This window comes from Lepidothrix coronata, unplaced genomic scaffold, assembly GCF_001604755.1.
Source record: "Lepidothrix coronata isolate B3197 unplaced genomic scaffold, Lepidothrix_coronata-1.0 Scaffold102, whole genome shotgun sequence".
Taxonomy (NCBI): domain Eukaryota; kingdom Metazoa; phylum Chordata; class Aves; order Passeriformes; family Pipridae; genus Lepidothrix; species Lepidothrix coronata.
This window is the reverse complement of record NW_016690282.1, coordinates 343,481-360,177: the sequence shown is the minus strand read 5'-3', so window position 1 is coordinate 360,177 and position 16,697 is coordinate 343,481. Positions and strand designations below refer to the sequence as shown.

At 47.4% G+C, this 16,697-nt stretch overlaps 1 protein-coding gene across 5 annotated transcripts in view; it reads right to left on the bottom strand.

The window, feature by feature from the left end:
• CBX7 (chromobox 7) overlaps positions 1 to 16,035 on the bottom strand; it is a 20,492-nt gene extending 4,457 nt beyond the window's left edge. The window contains exons 1-6 of one of the 5 annotated variants that reach the window (XR_001876193.1): positions 15,458 to 15,652; positions 14,512 to 14,555; positions 10,465 to 10,530; positions 9,875 to 9,941; positions 8,943 to 9,282; positions 6,175 to 6,888 (exon numbers count right to left, since the gene is read on the bottom strand). Coding sequence is in view for 4 of the 5 variants with exons in the window: in XM_017823426.1 (XP_017678915.1) it covers positions 6,740 to 6,888; positions 8,943 to 9,282; positions 9,875 to 9,941; positions 10,465 to 10,530; positions 14,512 to 14,555; positions 15,458 to 15,592 (801 nt within the window). In the remaining variant the exon portion in view is untranslated. Of the gene's footprint in view, positions 1 to 5,077; positions 6,889 to 8,942; positions 9,283 to 9,874; positions 9,942 to 10,464; positions 10,531 to 14,511; positions 14,556 to 15,457; positions 15,654 to 15,848 lie in introns of those variants that run through there. The other 4 variants (XM_017823428.1, XM_017823429.1, XM_017823427.1 and 1 more) reach the window with 4 other exon arrangements.
• Between the last annotated feature and the right edge of the window lie 662 nt (positions 16,036 to 16,697).

Genomic DNA, 16,697 nt, shown 5'->3' with positions numbered 1-16,697 from the left:
GTACAAAAATAAAACCACACTTTGTGTCAAATTATACTTGAGCTTGCCCTCCCTTTGCTATTACAATCTCTTTTTACAGCACATACTTGCTCAGAAAAGGCATTATACTCTGATTGGTTTGTTTGGAATTGGTTTACTCCCTATTTCCCCCCCTCCCCAAATACATTCAATTAGTCTGTACAAAAGCTAGAAGCTCATTCTGTGCAAAAAGGAAGCTTTCTGTGTGCAAAGACTCCAATACTCTAGCGTGCTGACGGAACAACAGCAGCAACTGAAGAGACAGGAAGAAAAATATCGGGGACCCTCCCCTCTAACTGACCCTGTCATCCCCCATCTTCCCCCCCCAACAGAAAGGGAGCACACCAAATCAGTGTGCTAGAGTCTGAATGATGTGCATACACTGAAGGAAAAGGTTGGTGCTGAAAACTCAGTGAGAGAACTAGGGTGTCGTCCCCCCACGCTGTAGAGCTGGCTAGATAAGGAGACTCCCCTTAGCCTGCTCAAAAGGTTCTTGAGATACACAGAACAAAAGCTTCATCTAAATTATTTTATTTCTTTTGTTGCCATTCTGTTGGAGATGAGGTGAGGAAATGGCCTCTGGAAAAATCCAGCAGCTACTGAATACAGCTCCTGGTTCACCCTCCCTTCCTCTCCCCACTCCCTGCAGAAGGACAGACATCTCCCCGTTCTTCAATTAAGCTAATAAGGTGCAATTTTTCAGACAGGAAACTATGAAGATGTCTCTGGAGCTGCGAGATATGGTCATGGTTCCAGACCAGGACCACACCAACTGAAACTCAACTTCATTTTTCCCTTTCCTCAGTCAAAGGAGGTGGGGAGGGAGGAAGCCAACCTGCACCCCAAAGGTGAGTGAGGGACTTAGCAGGTCTCCCCCACTCCCTCAAGGCGCCCTCCGTTCCTTGGCATGGCAGAGCACGCTCCCCTCCAGCCATGGTAGGGAGGCAAAGGGCTGGGTGGCAGCTCTGGAAAAATGATAAGGAGCAGCCCGCAGCCTGAAACAGATACATCTTTTGCTTTTCAAATGCCACTTTTAGACAGACGATAAGGAGTACTTAGCACTCCTAGTGCTTTGCATTTCCAAAGTGCTTCAAAACATACTTCAGATTTAAAAGCAAAAAAAAGCTACTTAACATTTTGACAGATTTGCAAAAAGCTGCTTTGTGCTGACACTACATTTTCTGGTTAAAAACCCAATAATAATAAAAAAAGGTTTTTCCACCTCCTTCTCCAAAATCCCCCTCCCAGCCAAAACTCTACTACCCCAGTAAAGAGATAAGCTGTGACAGAGGTTCCGAGCAGTCTTAGCAGCTCTCCCTTTCAACATCTGACTGGCACTCTCAGAGAAGAACCCCTACCATCTTTGCAGGGCAGCCCACAGCAGACAGAGGCAACCTCAGCAGCAAAGCTTCTACTCCAACCCGACTTTGTAGCAATCCATCCCCTTCCTGTCAGCCCTTATGTGCTCCAACTGAGCTCTGCACCTCTCCACAACTGTCAGTTAACTAGGGATCACCTCCTACCTGCTCCCTGTTCAGCCAGTGTACTTTAAGCAATTAAGAGTGAAAGAGGTGGAAGAGAAAAAGGGATCATCACTACAGCTAGTGCTCGTTACATGAAAAGGATTTGAAGGGTCTGAACTCCATTTTAAGTGATTGCTTCTCTCCTTCTAATTGTCCTGGCACTGGTTTTAGGTCTTCCCATCTTGACCACCTGCTTGGGTGGAATCCAGGTGGTTCAACATCCAGAAGGTTCATAGTTCCTCTTCAAGGGTAGTAAGTTCAGCAGAGGACAACATAGCCTCTTGATCATAAGCTATAGTCTCAAAACAAGTTTATCATACCCTTCAGGAAAACCTTTATGACAGGCATGGAAGAAGCAACACGCTCCTTTTACCTGTATGTGCCAATGCTATGCATTCCCATGTAGAAGTTACCCTATACAAGCTGTTAATGTACACATCTCCCTTGCATTCCCAAATGGTAGAAGACAGATACATAAACATAGCAACCATCACCTCCTCTCCACAAGGCCAACAGCAGATGCAAGGGATCAGTTTCACAAGTTCTTTGTTTCTAACACACCTTCTCTCTCAACTACCAGCTTACCCAAAGGCCTGTCCTCAATCACCTACTGAGAGCAACTCTGAAGCAACTCTATTCCTATCTTCCCTGACTGGAAGCTGCCCCTACTATCTTCCCAGAAAGTCCCACTGCCCTCTTCTTCCTAGGCTGCAGGTAAGCCAGGGAGGAAGAGAAGATGGGTAGATACCAACTAGCTTTATAAAAGGAGGTTTTTGCACTTTCCCTACTTCAGAAGACAAAAAGCTTAAAGCTAGAGAGGAGAGGAAGGGGTGGAGAGGTGATGGTAGACTTTGCTTTGCTTAAAACACAGATGTGGCTGACAGCCCCCGCTGTCTTCCGCACCCTGGCCTCTGTTGTGGCTACCACAGAGGGTCCTGCATGAGCTACCCTGCCTATTTTTTGACCTGTGTGAGGCCTCCTTTCTCTATTCCAGTGAAACCATCAAGCAGCACTAGCTGGTGTACAGCAGGAAACAATACTGGGGCCAAGGGCCTCCTGTGAGGTGAACAAACAATTTTATACATTCAGTCACAAAACACCAGAGGAACAATTCCGGACAGTTTCACAACACTAATAACAAAAAAAAGCCATTCATTTCTCAATAAGCTTCTCTATGTCTGAGGCTCTGACATAAACAAGAGTCAATTCACTAACAAATTTGGGCTTATTTTGGCAAATGGAACTGCTTTTGGGTGTTCTCACAAAAATATCCTGGCCTTGCTTGGAAAAAAAAAAAAAAAAAGAAAGAAAAAAAAATCACCTTGGTCTAACTTCACAAGCAGAAGGGCCCCCAAGCAAATGCAAGACAATATGGAGCATGCAGGAGCTACGAGGCTACTTAATGCCACTATTTACGCATTAAAACTTGCTGTTCCAAGGCATCACTTATATATCAGAGCAATAACATCTAGTTTATAACCATTCAGGACAGAGGAATATATACCTCACTTTCCATGTATTTTTTTTAAACACAGTGTTAATAATAAAGGCTTTCCAGTCTCATGAAGCCCCTCAGTTCTGTCATATATACAGCGAGTTCACTTTGAGATCTATGAAATAAAAACCTCTGTTTCCCAAATGCTGCTGGTAAATTCTCACATGGAAACAGTTCTAAGAATGACTATTAGAACCGTTCTTCTCTGAGAAGGTTGCTTCTTGTGTACAGTTCAGTAATTTCCACTGGCTGAAGTTTGTTTTTCTTGTTTACAGCCATGGAGCCAAACGAGGTATGGGAGAGTTAGCCCATTTCTATTCTCAGCATGTGCTTCAAATAGAATTATTAAACCCAGCTTCAGCTGGATGCTATTCTGGCTCTTCTAATCAAACGGAATGCTTAACAACGCTTCGAGCACAGTATCTGATTTTCATGATATGTTTGTACAAGAGGTCCCAATTCAATTTTCATGTTTTGGGTTGAACTGGCAGATGGACAGTATTGGGGAGAAGAGACAAACCCAGACAACCTCTCTTGCCATCACTACTAAAACCCCCAGACATCTCTACACCTGCAGAGATGGAATAAAGCTAATTTTAAACTCCCTGAAGACCAGCTCTACCAAGGAAATTTACAACAATATGTCACCAGACAACGTGGAACAGAGCCATGTTTTTTTAAAAAGATCAGGAGAAAAATCTTCTCAAAAAGATCTTTAAGATAAACAAGAATTCATGAATGTCAAAAAAAAAGTCCACGCCAACGAAGTAACTGCTTAGTTTCCTACCACAAACTCCTCTTCACACCCCCCTCCCCCAAACCCACGCACATGCAGCTTGTTGCGTCTTAACTCGATTATAGTTAACTCCTCATTGACACAAAGCAGCACTGCAGCCAGGTACTTTGTTCCACACTTTGTGCAGCGAGATGATTAGTCACCAGCAGAACACAAGCTAGCCTGATCCAAAAAATGATTAAGATATGAAGCTGTGGGTGGATCCTCTTTGAAAGACCACCACAGGTCTTTGAAAACTCCACTGCAAGAGGAAGAAAATATGTTTAAAGAAAAATGCCAAAACAAAGCGTTGAGAAGTGTCAGCTGGCGAGTGGAAAGAAAAGCAGAAGATGGAAATCTAGTTTATTAGGACAAGCTCTTTCCTGCCGCAGGATTGGTATTGCTTCCGATGTCAGCAGAAGCCAGGAACTTAGTAAATAGGAAGCTTTTTTTGGTGTATTTGTACTCTGAGATGGCATCAGTTGCTGAATTAGAATAGAGAAACCAGATCCTATAAATGCCACAAAGATCAAGCAGGGTGAGCTGCAGATCAAAACATTTTTTTAAGAAAGCTAAAATATTACACTTCTGCAACCATCGCTACCTGACCCGCTACAACCCATAGGAGTGGACTCAGCCATGTGCTGTGTCCACTGGCCACAACAGAAGAGAGATGCAGGTATTCAGCACATTTGGCAGTTGTTGGGAAGAGGGTGGGTGTGGGGGGGTGACGATAACAACACTGTCTGACCCCACATCCTCTAAAAGAGGGTGCAACTCCAGACACAGAAGCCTCGCTCTGGACACCCACGTTCAACAAACATCCTGTGCCTGCATGCTTACCTCATCAGTTTGCCCTTGCTAGCTACTGAAAGCTTCTCTCCTACTCACTCTTCCTCCCACCTCGTAATTCCCCCCCACCTCAGCTTCCACTTCTCACCCTCTGAAATTTCTCCATAATAAAACTCCCATCTTACTTCTTTTGAGAGACAAAAGGTGAGCCCAAGAATTCAAGACCTTCCCAGAGGTCCTGAAACTGCTGTGATGCAGTGGAAGACAGGCTTGCTCAAACAGCTCTGAGATGGAAGGGCAAATACTAAATCTACACTGAGCTGCCATGTCCCATCTGAGGTAAAACCTGCTTTTAATAAAAACCACAGGGGCAGTCCAAGAACTTTGCAAAAAGTAGATGTTTGGAGGACCAGAAGCCTCAGAGCTCCAAAATTCTGTAGGCCAGCAGCCAAGCCCCTCATAGGAATACACTGAGGATTTCCACAGGTGGTCTCACAGCTCAGAAGGTTCATAGCTTCATTTAGAATAAATACAGCATATAAGAGATGCTTCAGGTGGGGTGGGGTGAGGAAACAAAGGATTTGAGTACAGAAATCACGACAGTAGCCAATGTTACCCTGCAGACTCTGTTCTGCAGTTCCCACTTCAGACTAGCTTACTTTTCTTGCTTTCCATAGGAAAAGGTCTATATTTAAAAAATTAAGTTATTTAAATAAATTTTGCTTTTAAAAATGGGAGAGAACATGCATGTGCAAGAACAGATGCTATGCTAAACTACCAACTCAAAATACAGCAATTCTTCAAAAACCTCAAAGTGTCACAGGCAGTCCAGCACAAGGCATTTTTAAGTGCAAGATTAGGCAGGGTCTATTGAAATGCAGACCACTTTCCTTGGCAAAGATTTTTAAGCCTTCCAAGGGGAAGTTCCTATCAGCAAAGTAGGATCACAGATACTGTGAGGAGACTGGAGTCATGGAAGAATATCACTCAGGCAGTACAATCCAAGAATTCTCATTGCTAAGAATTAAGAATTTTTTTCCCCTCTTCAAATCTAATACATGTCTTCCTCACATGTTGTTTACCTTGGATCTCTCTAAGGGATCCAAAACCAGAATTTGCTGCTAATCAAGGTCCATTTCTAGCTCAGTTCTGCCCAATTCCTGTGTCCTGGGCCTGTGCCAGTTTCTTGAATATCTTTGCAGTGCCAGGCAATGCTTCAGTTGTCCTATTAGCCCCTCCTCCCAGGGGAGAGGAGTCAGTTTTCAACCAACTCATTACCACAGATTCAGGGCAGCATTTGTTATTAATACTGAATTTGGCAAAGGGTAAGAAGACCCCACTTTCCATAACGCATTCCTCACACAGCAGAGTCGAGCCTGGAAATCCTGTTTAGCATATACAGAATGGTATGTCTTGACTGTGCTGGGCTTCTGAGCTTTTAATGAGGGCAAATTGAATTTGCGTTGCCAATTTAGATTTCAGAGATGCATTTCAGTCTTTCCGCATGATCAACAATCAAAGGGAGAAACCTCTGCTGTCTATACGGACCCGTGCTGCAAAGACTGACTTACCACAGACAGGCAAATAGGATTCTGAAGTCCTGACAGCAGGCCACAGGGAAAACAGCACTGGAGAGAAAGTCTTAACAGGCTGGAGTTATCTACACAGGTAGGATCCATTGCGTCTCACTGCTGCAGGAAGAGAGGGAGGAGGAAGGTGGGAAGAGCAACGCACAGAGATGTATCTTTATCCGAGGGATATCAATTGCAGAACAAGGCAGCAGGCTAGAGATCCAGCTCTCTTTCCACCTCCACATGCCCTCTCCCCACAAATGCAGCTGCCGCCACTTGACAGGATAAAAGGCGAATTGTTCGGCTTGCTGCTTTCACATCAAGGAGGGGAGTCTTTGCCAGGGAAAGGGCTGTCAGTTTTTCAGCTGGACAAAGCAATGACAAACACACACCCCCTACACTGCCCTTTTTTGCGTATCTGAAAGGGGGAAAAGGAGAAAAAAAAAGTCTCTGTAAACATTTTAAGAGGAGACATTTTGGATATTTTTTTTCTCTTAAGGGATAACATAACCCTTCCCTAGCCCCGCCCTAAAAGCACTGTTTTTGGGGAGCACTGCAAACAGATTCAGAACTGTGCACTCCGGTCTCGAAAGAAGCCCTCAGCCACTTGTGCTTCTCTGAAAGTGACGGTAATGGAGTTTGCCGTGATGTCTGTCACTGTCACTTCACTGGGGGGCACAGTGGGGATCCAAGGGAGACTGGCATCCACATCTGCTGCAGGAGGAAAGGCAGATAAGAGCATGTTAGTGAGAGGAAGGTGAGGGAGAAGGAGGGAGGAAGCAGAGAGGGAAGGGAAGGATGGAAAAACGGTCTCCTTTCTGACAAACAGTAGGTGAAATCAGCCTGAGTCTGCACGTTACAGAGCAAGAAAGAGCACGTGCAAGCCCTCTCCTCAGAGGCTAAGGGAAAATGGGAGGATCACAGCAGGACATAATGGGAAAAGGAAAGAGCAGTAAATGTGTCCAGACACACAGTGGCATCACAGCAGCCACAGAGAGGTCAAAAGACCTGCAAAACCACTCAGCTCATCTAACCATCCACAATTCCCTGATACCTCCCACCCCATCTCAACCCCTAATTGGTTTTGTGTCACCAAAGCACACTCATCCTGCTGTGAGCTCACCTGTTCCTAAATGCCCTACCCTGCTGAAAAGTCAAAAATCAAACACTCTAACACACACTCTTCAGAAACTCGTATAGGAGTCAAAGGGATCCAAAATGGAGGGTCTGCCTTCATAGTGCACCTGCAACGCAGCCTGGGTGTGATTCTCTCAAAAATCTGCCAGTAGTGCTCTGTGGAAAGGCTGATCTCCCTTTCTCATAGCCTTCCTTTGCTTCCAGACAGCTCCATACAGGAAACCCAAGCACTCTTGCACTTTCTCACTGTATGAATAATTATCAGTCCTCTGCCACCTAAAGCCCCACTTCCCCCCAGCCTCCAGAGACTGCCACATGAACAGAGAAAGGGGAAGGAAAACACATCCTCTCCCTGTCATTCTACCTGTACTATATCCCTTGTGATCCCAACCTGGGTAAAGAACAAGTTCCCTTAAGAGTATATTTCCTGGCTTCTGTCTCAAGCACCTGGGGTGCCTACTTTCACCTCAGAACAATAACAATAATCCCCCCTAACAATAAATGCAGACCATATGTCAAGGGGAGAACAAAAACAGTTTTACAATTCTGTAGTGCCACTCACTCTTATGATCCCAAAGTGCTTTAGAGCCCCACGCTTCTAGGGGAGAACAGCCCCACACACTTGTCCACTGCCAGGATGTAACACTGGGCTCCTCTGTGCTATTCCCATTGCTGCCTCCCTGGATTCTGGGCACTGTTCCAGTCCCTCTCAGAAAGGAAGGAATAGCTTTGATTCCCAGAACACAGCCCTCTCCCTAAAATCTTGCCTAATCCAGCCTGGCTAACAGCTACTCCTAGCAAGGAGTAACAGGATTCCCTCAGCTACTACAAGCAGCATAAGCCCCGTTTTTCCACTCCTCAGGAAAGCTACGCCTTCAGAAGCTCTAATAATGCAAGGATAGAGTTTCCCTGGTAACTGAGAGCAACACACACATCCCACAGCCCTCCTGCACAAGATGCTGGTATCCCTCCCCAAAATGCCAAATGTGCTTGGACATCTCCTGTGCCCACACTCATGCTGCCTACTCAGTGGGATCAGGCAGGAGTTACCATCCTCACTTCATCTCTCTCATCCCCCCCTCACATAGCCCTACAGCAAGAGACTATAGAGGGGTGTGGAGAGGAAAGGGAAGGAGGGGGCAGGGGAGTGCACTGTGGGTTCCTAGTGGCATTTCTGTATGCTTCTCAGACCACCACTATGAGAGGAGTTCTGGTGTCCCAGCTTGTCCACTGCCAGCCAAGCTCCTTCGAGCCAAGCAGCAGGTTGAGCATGTGTGGATATGTGGACAGAGGCAGAGTTCATCACTATCACACCTCTGCGTCACCTCTGCTGGGAGGAAACTGTAAGAGGGGAAAAATTTGCAGTATCTTCTGCATGTTTTCTAACACTGGGAGGGGTATCATGGATGTAGGACTACAGAAGCAACAGCATCAAAAAAACCCAGATTAATCTGTGCTCTTCAAACAAGAAAGAAACCTTGCAAACAAGAGGGCCATGATATGAGCCAGTGAGAGCCGCTCTGAGAACCTGACCTAAAGCACAATCCCAGGAGGAGGTAACCGAGGAGGGAGAACACAGACTATCCTTCACATGCTCCAGAACTTCACAGCCAAGGGGTGTCTGGCCTTACCTTCTTTGCTGGTGTGCTGCATGGCCTCCCAGTCCTCAGGGCCCTGCCTGGCCTCTAGGCCCACTGCATCATTCAGGAAAAACTCATGCCTGCAGTTTCGGTTCTCCAGGCTTGCCATGCGGGGGAACTTCTTCCTGGACAGTCGCAGGTACTTCTGGTTTTTGCGTTGCTTCCGGAGAGAGAATGGCAGGACTGCTCCCCCAGTCTTCTCTGGGAACTCTGCCTGCCCTGTCTTGGCCCCTGGCAGGCTACTGTCTCCTCCTCCAAATCTCCGTGCAAGAGAGAAACAGAGCTTCTCCTTTCCCTTATGGGCACTCCTCAAGTCCATGCCATACAGCCGCTGCCAAGACATCAACACCGAAAGGGTCAGAGCGGACATCTGATCATACAGGCAGGGCTCCACCCTGGGAGCCAGGAAACTATTCTTTGTTCAGCCCCTGAACATCTAGATGAGCTGCTTCTAAGGTATGCTGCTTCTACAACACCATTTCTCTCACCTCTTCAACTGCCATCTAAGCTCTTCCTAATATACGCTTCCTAGGATTGGCTGCTTTGCTTGGGAACATGCTGAAACTCTGCTTCCAAACAGTGGCTATCTTTGACTTGATGGAAAGTTCAAGCTCAGCATAAAATTAAAAGAACATACAAACCAGGTAACCTGCAACCACTCGGGCCCTTACTTTAAAAAATTCCAGTTCAGAGAGCAAGAGCTGTTGTTTTATTTCGTTTTGCTTTTTTAAAGATAAACTAGCTAGCTCTTCAGCTAACAAGTTAAAACTATCTGCCTAACCAGTGATTTCATGGATGTTGTGTTTGCTTGTTACCTCCAATTCTGTCCATGCAACAGCAAACAGACAGTTCCCACATCCCTGACAGCAGAGAAGCAGCACAGCAGCTAAGAGTTAGGAATACACAGAAGAGCAAGGGGCTACCTGCAGTAGGAGGCGCTTTGGTTTGGGGCCTCTTTTCCTGTACCCTGATGCACGGTCTCTCTCCTCCCTGTGAAAGAGGAACACAAATCAAACTAAATACTAAATACCACAGTATAAAACCTAGTTGGGACTTCAACCTTTTGCAGCACATCTTCCTCAATTTCCTTCACTAAAACCCAGTGGTGACCAGGGTGGGCTTGGAAAACATCCCAGAATTTCTTCCTGTAGGAGTGAAAGCCTTGCAATAGGGGAATTTCTCTGACACAGCTGATGAGGGATGGGTTAGAGAAACGTATTGCCTCACATCGCTCCAGTCCAGCTCTGAACCTGATTAAAACCTAAGACTGATGGTTCTTTGGCTCAATGCTGCCAGTTCTTTGCCTCATTTCCTGAACAGTGCCAATCAAAGCTGCTTTAACCTTGTCTTGTCTGTTTCAACCAACAGCAGGGTACCGAAATCAAGCAGGATTCATTGCTACACATCTCATCTTTGACTTACGTAGGGACAACAGGGCACTTTATGCATATAATGAAATAAAGACGGTATTTCTTTTCCTGTGTTCAGGGAAAGAAAGAACACGCGCCCTTACTTTTCTTCATAAGCCACTACCAGGCGAGGGTCCAAGATATGATCCTCTGGCTCCCATGTGCTGTATCTGAAGAAAAACATAAGGAATAAAAAGTAAACAATACTTAAACGAAACATTCTCTCCACAGGCCTGCTACCAGTGTGCTGCAGCCCTGGATACTGTCTTCACCAGGGTCGGTGGGGCCTGCCACAACATTGCGAGAGCTCTGAGGAATCTCAGCCATTCCCTCCCCAACTTCCCACAGACACCACCTCCCCTTCCCAAAACAGGCAGGGCCAACCATCAAACAGCTCTTTGTAGGAAAACAGGGAAGACTTTCCTCCCCAGGGCCCCCTCTACACTGTTCGCAAAGCCTGTGCAGACACTCGCAAACTGATTTTAAGTCCATGCCTAAAGAAGGTTTCATCTGCAGCATTCCCTCAAATCCAAAAATCCCATAGAACAATGAGATGTGATCTGATACTGCTTTCTGAAAAATAGGTCTCTCTTAATTTAGAGTGCTCAAAGAGTAAGTACGCTTTCTCACCTGCATTATTAATTACCTCTAATCACTGAAGCCGAAAGTATTCATTTAAGAGTTTAATTTTTCTCCACTGATGCCGTTCAACCAAACATGTTCAGACCTGGGCCCTGGGGCAAGTTGATGGCCACTTGCCAATGCCTCCTCCTCCAGCTTGGCTCCCCCTGTGGGTTGTTCCTATGGAACAGAGCTCATCGGTACTTTGTACCTGCACAGAAGGAACCATCTGCACTGCGGGCAGGGCCACCAGCACTGCTCCAAACAGGCTTCACGCTCCGACAGGAGCTGTGAACAGCATCACTCACTGCCCCAGCTCCGTCCTTGATAGCCAGACAGCTGTGACAAGAGCCAGATCTCAGGAAAGGACTGAACCCCATCCAGAGGCAACTCCAAAACTGGTCGCCAAAGAGCACACTTGCACTTAACACCAGGGAGAGGCAGCCAAAAATTCCCACTGTGGAAGCCAAAAGGATCACAAAGTGGTCCTTGTGGCATGTTTGCTTCTAAGAGGTCATGCTTGCACAGAAAAGATGGGTGGCATGTCTCTACTGTACAAACTCTAAGGCAAAAAGGCAAGTCTGAAACTCAAAATGCCTCAGAACACTAATTTTCCTGGAATGTGAGGTCCAGGCCTGGAGGTAAAGCCCCTTCCAGACCCAAGGAAGGAGGACCAGAGAGGAGTCACTTCCAGGTGTGCAAAGGTGCATTTGTATCAGTGCCTTTAAAAGCGAGAAAGCATTTCAGGATGTTTACATTTCTGGATGAAGCACAGGCTGCACATGAGAGCACACGACACATGCCTATATGTACACGGGGGAGGTGGTTTAGGAATGTTTTTCCCTTTCATCTCTCTATTAGAGAGAAGAAAGGTACTGAAAAACAGGAACATTCCTGGAGAATGGGTCTAGAAATGAAAATACAATTCTTTTACAAAAGGGAGAAACAAAAATATGAAATTCAGATATTCCAAGGTGCACTGTACATCAGAGAGTTAAGAGCAGACATGTCTTCATAACCAGCTGATCTCTCCCTCCCTCCCCTCCTTTGCTCATGCCTCCTGCAGCAACCTGACTGTGAGCTGTCAAAGCCAAGATGATGTTTGAAAAGAGGAAGGTTTCCTCCCAGCTGCAGGGATTCTGGCACTCATCCTACAAATTTAAGAAAAATAACACCACGAGAGGGGAAAAAAGTCATCAGATTGCTTTTCACGGGCAGGAGAAGAAAGGGGATTTGCTTATAAAAAACCCCTGGTGGGTGTTGCCGTTTTCTCCGCAGTTCAGATTCTGGCTTCGCTGCAGTAGCAAAACACTGCATTTAAAAAAAACATGGTTGAATTTGCCACGCGCGCGCGCACACAGAGCTTTATATATGGGTACACACAGCCCAGGCTGCAGCAAACTGCAGAGAGCAGGCACTCTGGAAAACATAGATCATATGATCTTCCTTCCCCCTCCTTCTACTCCTCCTCTTCCCCCTCCCCTCTTAACTCCAAGACAAGTTGTAAACAAGCTTGTAGCTAGAATCAGGTTGTCACTCCTCCATTCCCTCACTCCAGCAGTGCAATCCAGAAATCTGAGGTGCAGGGCATGAACAAGAATTTTTTATTAAAAGAGGGGGGAAAAGTGAAATATGAATTACACATGAAAGCAGTAAACAACTGACCTATCCTTATTTCCTTCTATGATGCTTCCAGTGGGATAATAGGTACAGAGATTACAAAGAGCAATGCAACAAGGTTGGGGAAGGGAATGAAGAGAAACGGGACATGGGATGAGCAAACAGACAAAAAGATGCAAACAGCCTGTGGTGCTGCGTGCTGTCCTGGGCATATGTAAGTTCAGAAACAAGGAACAGAGACTGCTAATGGGATGAAAGTGACTTCAGTGCTCTGAGAATCTTAGTTTTAATAACTCAAACCATTGAGTAAATAGTTAAAATGCTCTTCACATTTGGAGTTTGGGAGAAGAGCGAAGGTGCTTGGACATGTCACAGCATCAAAAGTAGGGAACCTACTTGCTCCCTGAGGAGCTGTGCTTTAAATTCCCAGAAGAGTTTCTGTCTCCCCCAGAGTTCCAAGGTGCAGGACAAGGAAAGGCAGCAGTTAAGAATAAAGGCTGCTCTGTCCAAGGAAACATTACGCCATGCCGCAGACCATCTTCTTGACAAGGGACTTTACAGAAGGACCTCAATGTGTTTGTTCAAAGGCGAGTGGGATAAACATCAGTATTCTGGCCAGAAGCGGATGGGGCCTCACAGGCTCCAAATACGTGTCCCACCCTCTATCACCGATTAAATAAGACTTGGCTCCTTAAGGCTGAAGCAGTCCAAGAAGTGGCCCACATTACATGGCAGCTGGTGCTCAACAAGTGCACAAGGTTACTTCAACAGCAGGACTTACAGTCAAGAATAAAGTCCCCTCTCCCACCACCACCAGATAGGGGAAGTTGCTTGTATTTACATATGCCCGATAAGGATTAGGCACAAGGATTGGGCATGTAGGAACACATTTCAGCTTCTTGGACACCAGGTACAATCTGTCAGAACCATCCTAGTGGGCCCCGCTTTGCAGCTGTGAGGCCAAACCTGTAACAAGTGGCCCCCTTTGCTTAGCAACACACAGAGCAACTGCATGTGTAATGCTGTTGTACCCACCCACGTTGTGTATGTACACACACAATCACAAACAGAAAAGCAAAAACAGGGCCCCATATGGGTTGGCCAGGAGGCTTTTCTACTAGGCTGCTAGCTGACATAGTAATATTCTCCAGTTACCTAATCTTTCTAATCTCAAAGCATTTTACAGACTGTTTAAGCACAGACCAATCACTCTTCTTCAGACGCAGCTGCATTTGAATAAGAGAAGTATCTGTAAACAGTGCACAGCAATGCTGGAAAAAAAAAGCCTCTTTTTTTTTTCCCCCTTTTTGCAATGTAGCAACCAAAGTAAAAGCAGAAAAGGCACTCATAAAAACAGAAGGTTTCGGACAAGGAAATGAAGGCACGGCGGTAATGTTCAAGGGGCAAAGATCACCTGCACTTGGCTACAATCAATAAATCTGAAACATGGCCCCTTTCTGTTGGTGAACTGCAGAAGGAAAGCAGTAGGACAACCAGACAAGACCATCAACATGTATTCTATTTTAAAAGACTTCAGACAGCTCTAAAAATAAAGTAGGGTCCTCTTGGTGCTGACTCAGAAAAGAAGGAGTCATTCCAAGTTCAGAAGAATCTGGGTTCTTTGTTGAACTCATAATGAATTTAAAAACATTTGTATCTAGAAAGCATCTCAATGAAATATTTCAGTGGTGGCAAAAACCAGTCTGAATAGACTGGCAGGCAGTTTGTATTCCTTAGCTGCCAATTCACAAACAGATTTGGGTTTGGTTTGTGGCTCTTTGGTTCTGTTTATTGTTGTTGAAATGAGGCACAAGCGATTACCCATCATGAATGAGATGCTCAATTGCAGAGACACAGTGTAAGCTATTACTGAATATTAAAGTCAAAAAAGACAAGTAAACACAACTTACTTTGGGGGCCATCCTTTCCACTTCACCAGGTATTCTACTTTCCCCTGAGGGTGGAAAAAGGAAGAAGAAAACAGATGAACTCTGCAACAAAATACGGGCTACAGTATGAAATGCAACCAATCAATGGGACTAAACTCCCACCAAAAAGCTCGTTTCCCATCACTTTATTTTCAAAACAAAGACACTTCCTCATTCAACTACACTTGCTATACCTTTTTCCCTAGAATGCAGTGGTGTTTAAGCATGCTTGCACTCCCATCAGCTTGGAGCACAGCTTTGTAGAAGTCTTGCAGGCAGAACACTAAAAGTCAACTAGACAGTAATACTGAACCTTTCCCACATTTACAGACAATCCTACAAGAAGTCAGCACGCATAAATGCAAGAGGCAGATGTATGCCAGAAGCAGGTGTCAGATGAATATTTTTTCTAAGCAGAAAGAAGAAACACAGTACTTCAGAACCTATGAAGCATCTCTGACACGTTCCTTTCCATTTGCTACATGCTCTACTTAAACCCTGTTCCATCCATCGCAGGCACTCATCTTTTTGACCCAAGCTCACAGCTGAAGTTCAGAGCTATCCTTTTACTTGCTCACTCCAAGTACAAGATTTAAAAACAAAAAGCAAAAAAACCTGCAGTGATTGGAAACCGTGCTCAAGGGCTCAGTGAGCAATGTGTACAACTGTCAAAATGTTTAATGTTACGCTGAGGGGTTTGTTAAGCACTTTCCAAAGCACGGCACAGGCCTTCGTGGTGTAGGACCACTCCAAGAGGCACTGCTGCAACCGCAGACACCTTTACAGGAGAGCACAGCAAGGAAAGCGCTCGGGTACTTGAGCCAAAGAACCGGTTTCGTTTTCCTCATGGGGGGGTTCGTTCATCAGCCTCCCAAGATTGGAAAACACTGCCCTATAAGGAACTTTCCACCGGAGGATCTCTACACACTGCATGCCTACAGGTTAATCCTTGCAACACCCTGCGGGGCCCGGAGGGCTTCCAGGGCCGGGGAAACGGAGTCACGGGAGCCTTCCCAAACGCTCTCCGGTTTGGGCTGTTCCGTCTGGTGTCACCAGCGCTCATCCTGCAGAGGCTGAACCCCCCGCACCGACAGCTCCCCCTCCGCCCCGGAGACCCCCGAGCCAACACACGTGTCCCCCGCTCGCCGGCCCCGGGCAGGTGCCGGTGCCCCCGCGCCGCGTGGGGGGACGTGACGGGGACAGGGACGAGGACCGGGCGGCCGCGCGCGCGCCCACCACGCCCCCCTCCCGGTGCGCGGCGGGAGGGGCGGGGGGGATGTCCCGGTGCGCTCCCCCCGCCCCGCCCCACCGCTGCCCACCTTCCGCACGCGCTTCTTGCGGATGCTCTCCACCGCGAACACCTGCTCCCCGATGGCCGACAGCTCCATGCGGCGGGAGGGACGGCGGCGGGCTGTGCCTGTGGCTGTGTCTGTGGCGGCGGCCGTTCCCCGCCGCTCCCCCTCACACGCCCCCTCGCGCGCGGCCGCGCCCCCGCCGCCGCTTTAGAACCTGCGCAACGTTTTCCCCGGCGCGCGCGCGAGGGGGCGGGAGCGGGGGGCAGGGAGGGAGGCAGGGAGGCGGTGCGCGAGGCCGCGGCGGGAGGCGCCTGGGGCGCCGTGCCTGCCTCTGTCCTCCTACAGCCCGGGGGAGCGCCGTGAGGGAGCGCTGCCCCCCGCAGCGGAGCGGTGGCATTTGCGGGCGTTTTCCACAGGAACACGGCCACCGGCGGTCGCGTGCCGGCGGCGGCTGGGGAAGCGGTGGCTGGGGAAGCGGTGGCTGGCGGTGTGGGGGCGGGAGCAGCGCTGCGGCAGGAACCCGGCATGGCTCCTCTGCCCGGGCACCCGCTGCAGGTGCGGCGCCGCGAGGTGCCTGTGACGACCCACCCTGAAGGGGAAGGGAATGCCCGAGGTTCATAAGTGCTCGCGGCGGAAAGGAACGACAAGAGCCGGAGGGCCCGCAAGCAATCGGAAGGTTTTATTATTAAATTACACACTTGGAATGGAAACCAGTACGTTAGTCCCCTGACCTACTATATAAGCACACGGCAGTGGGTTTTGGATAAAAGGGTAAGAGGGAAAGGAAGAGAGAAGAGATGAATTAAAGAGGGGGGAGAGTGAAAGAAGGAAGGAAGGGAAAAAAAGGAAAGAAAGAGAGAGAAAAGAAAGAGA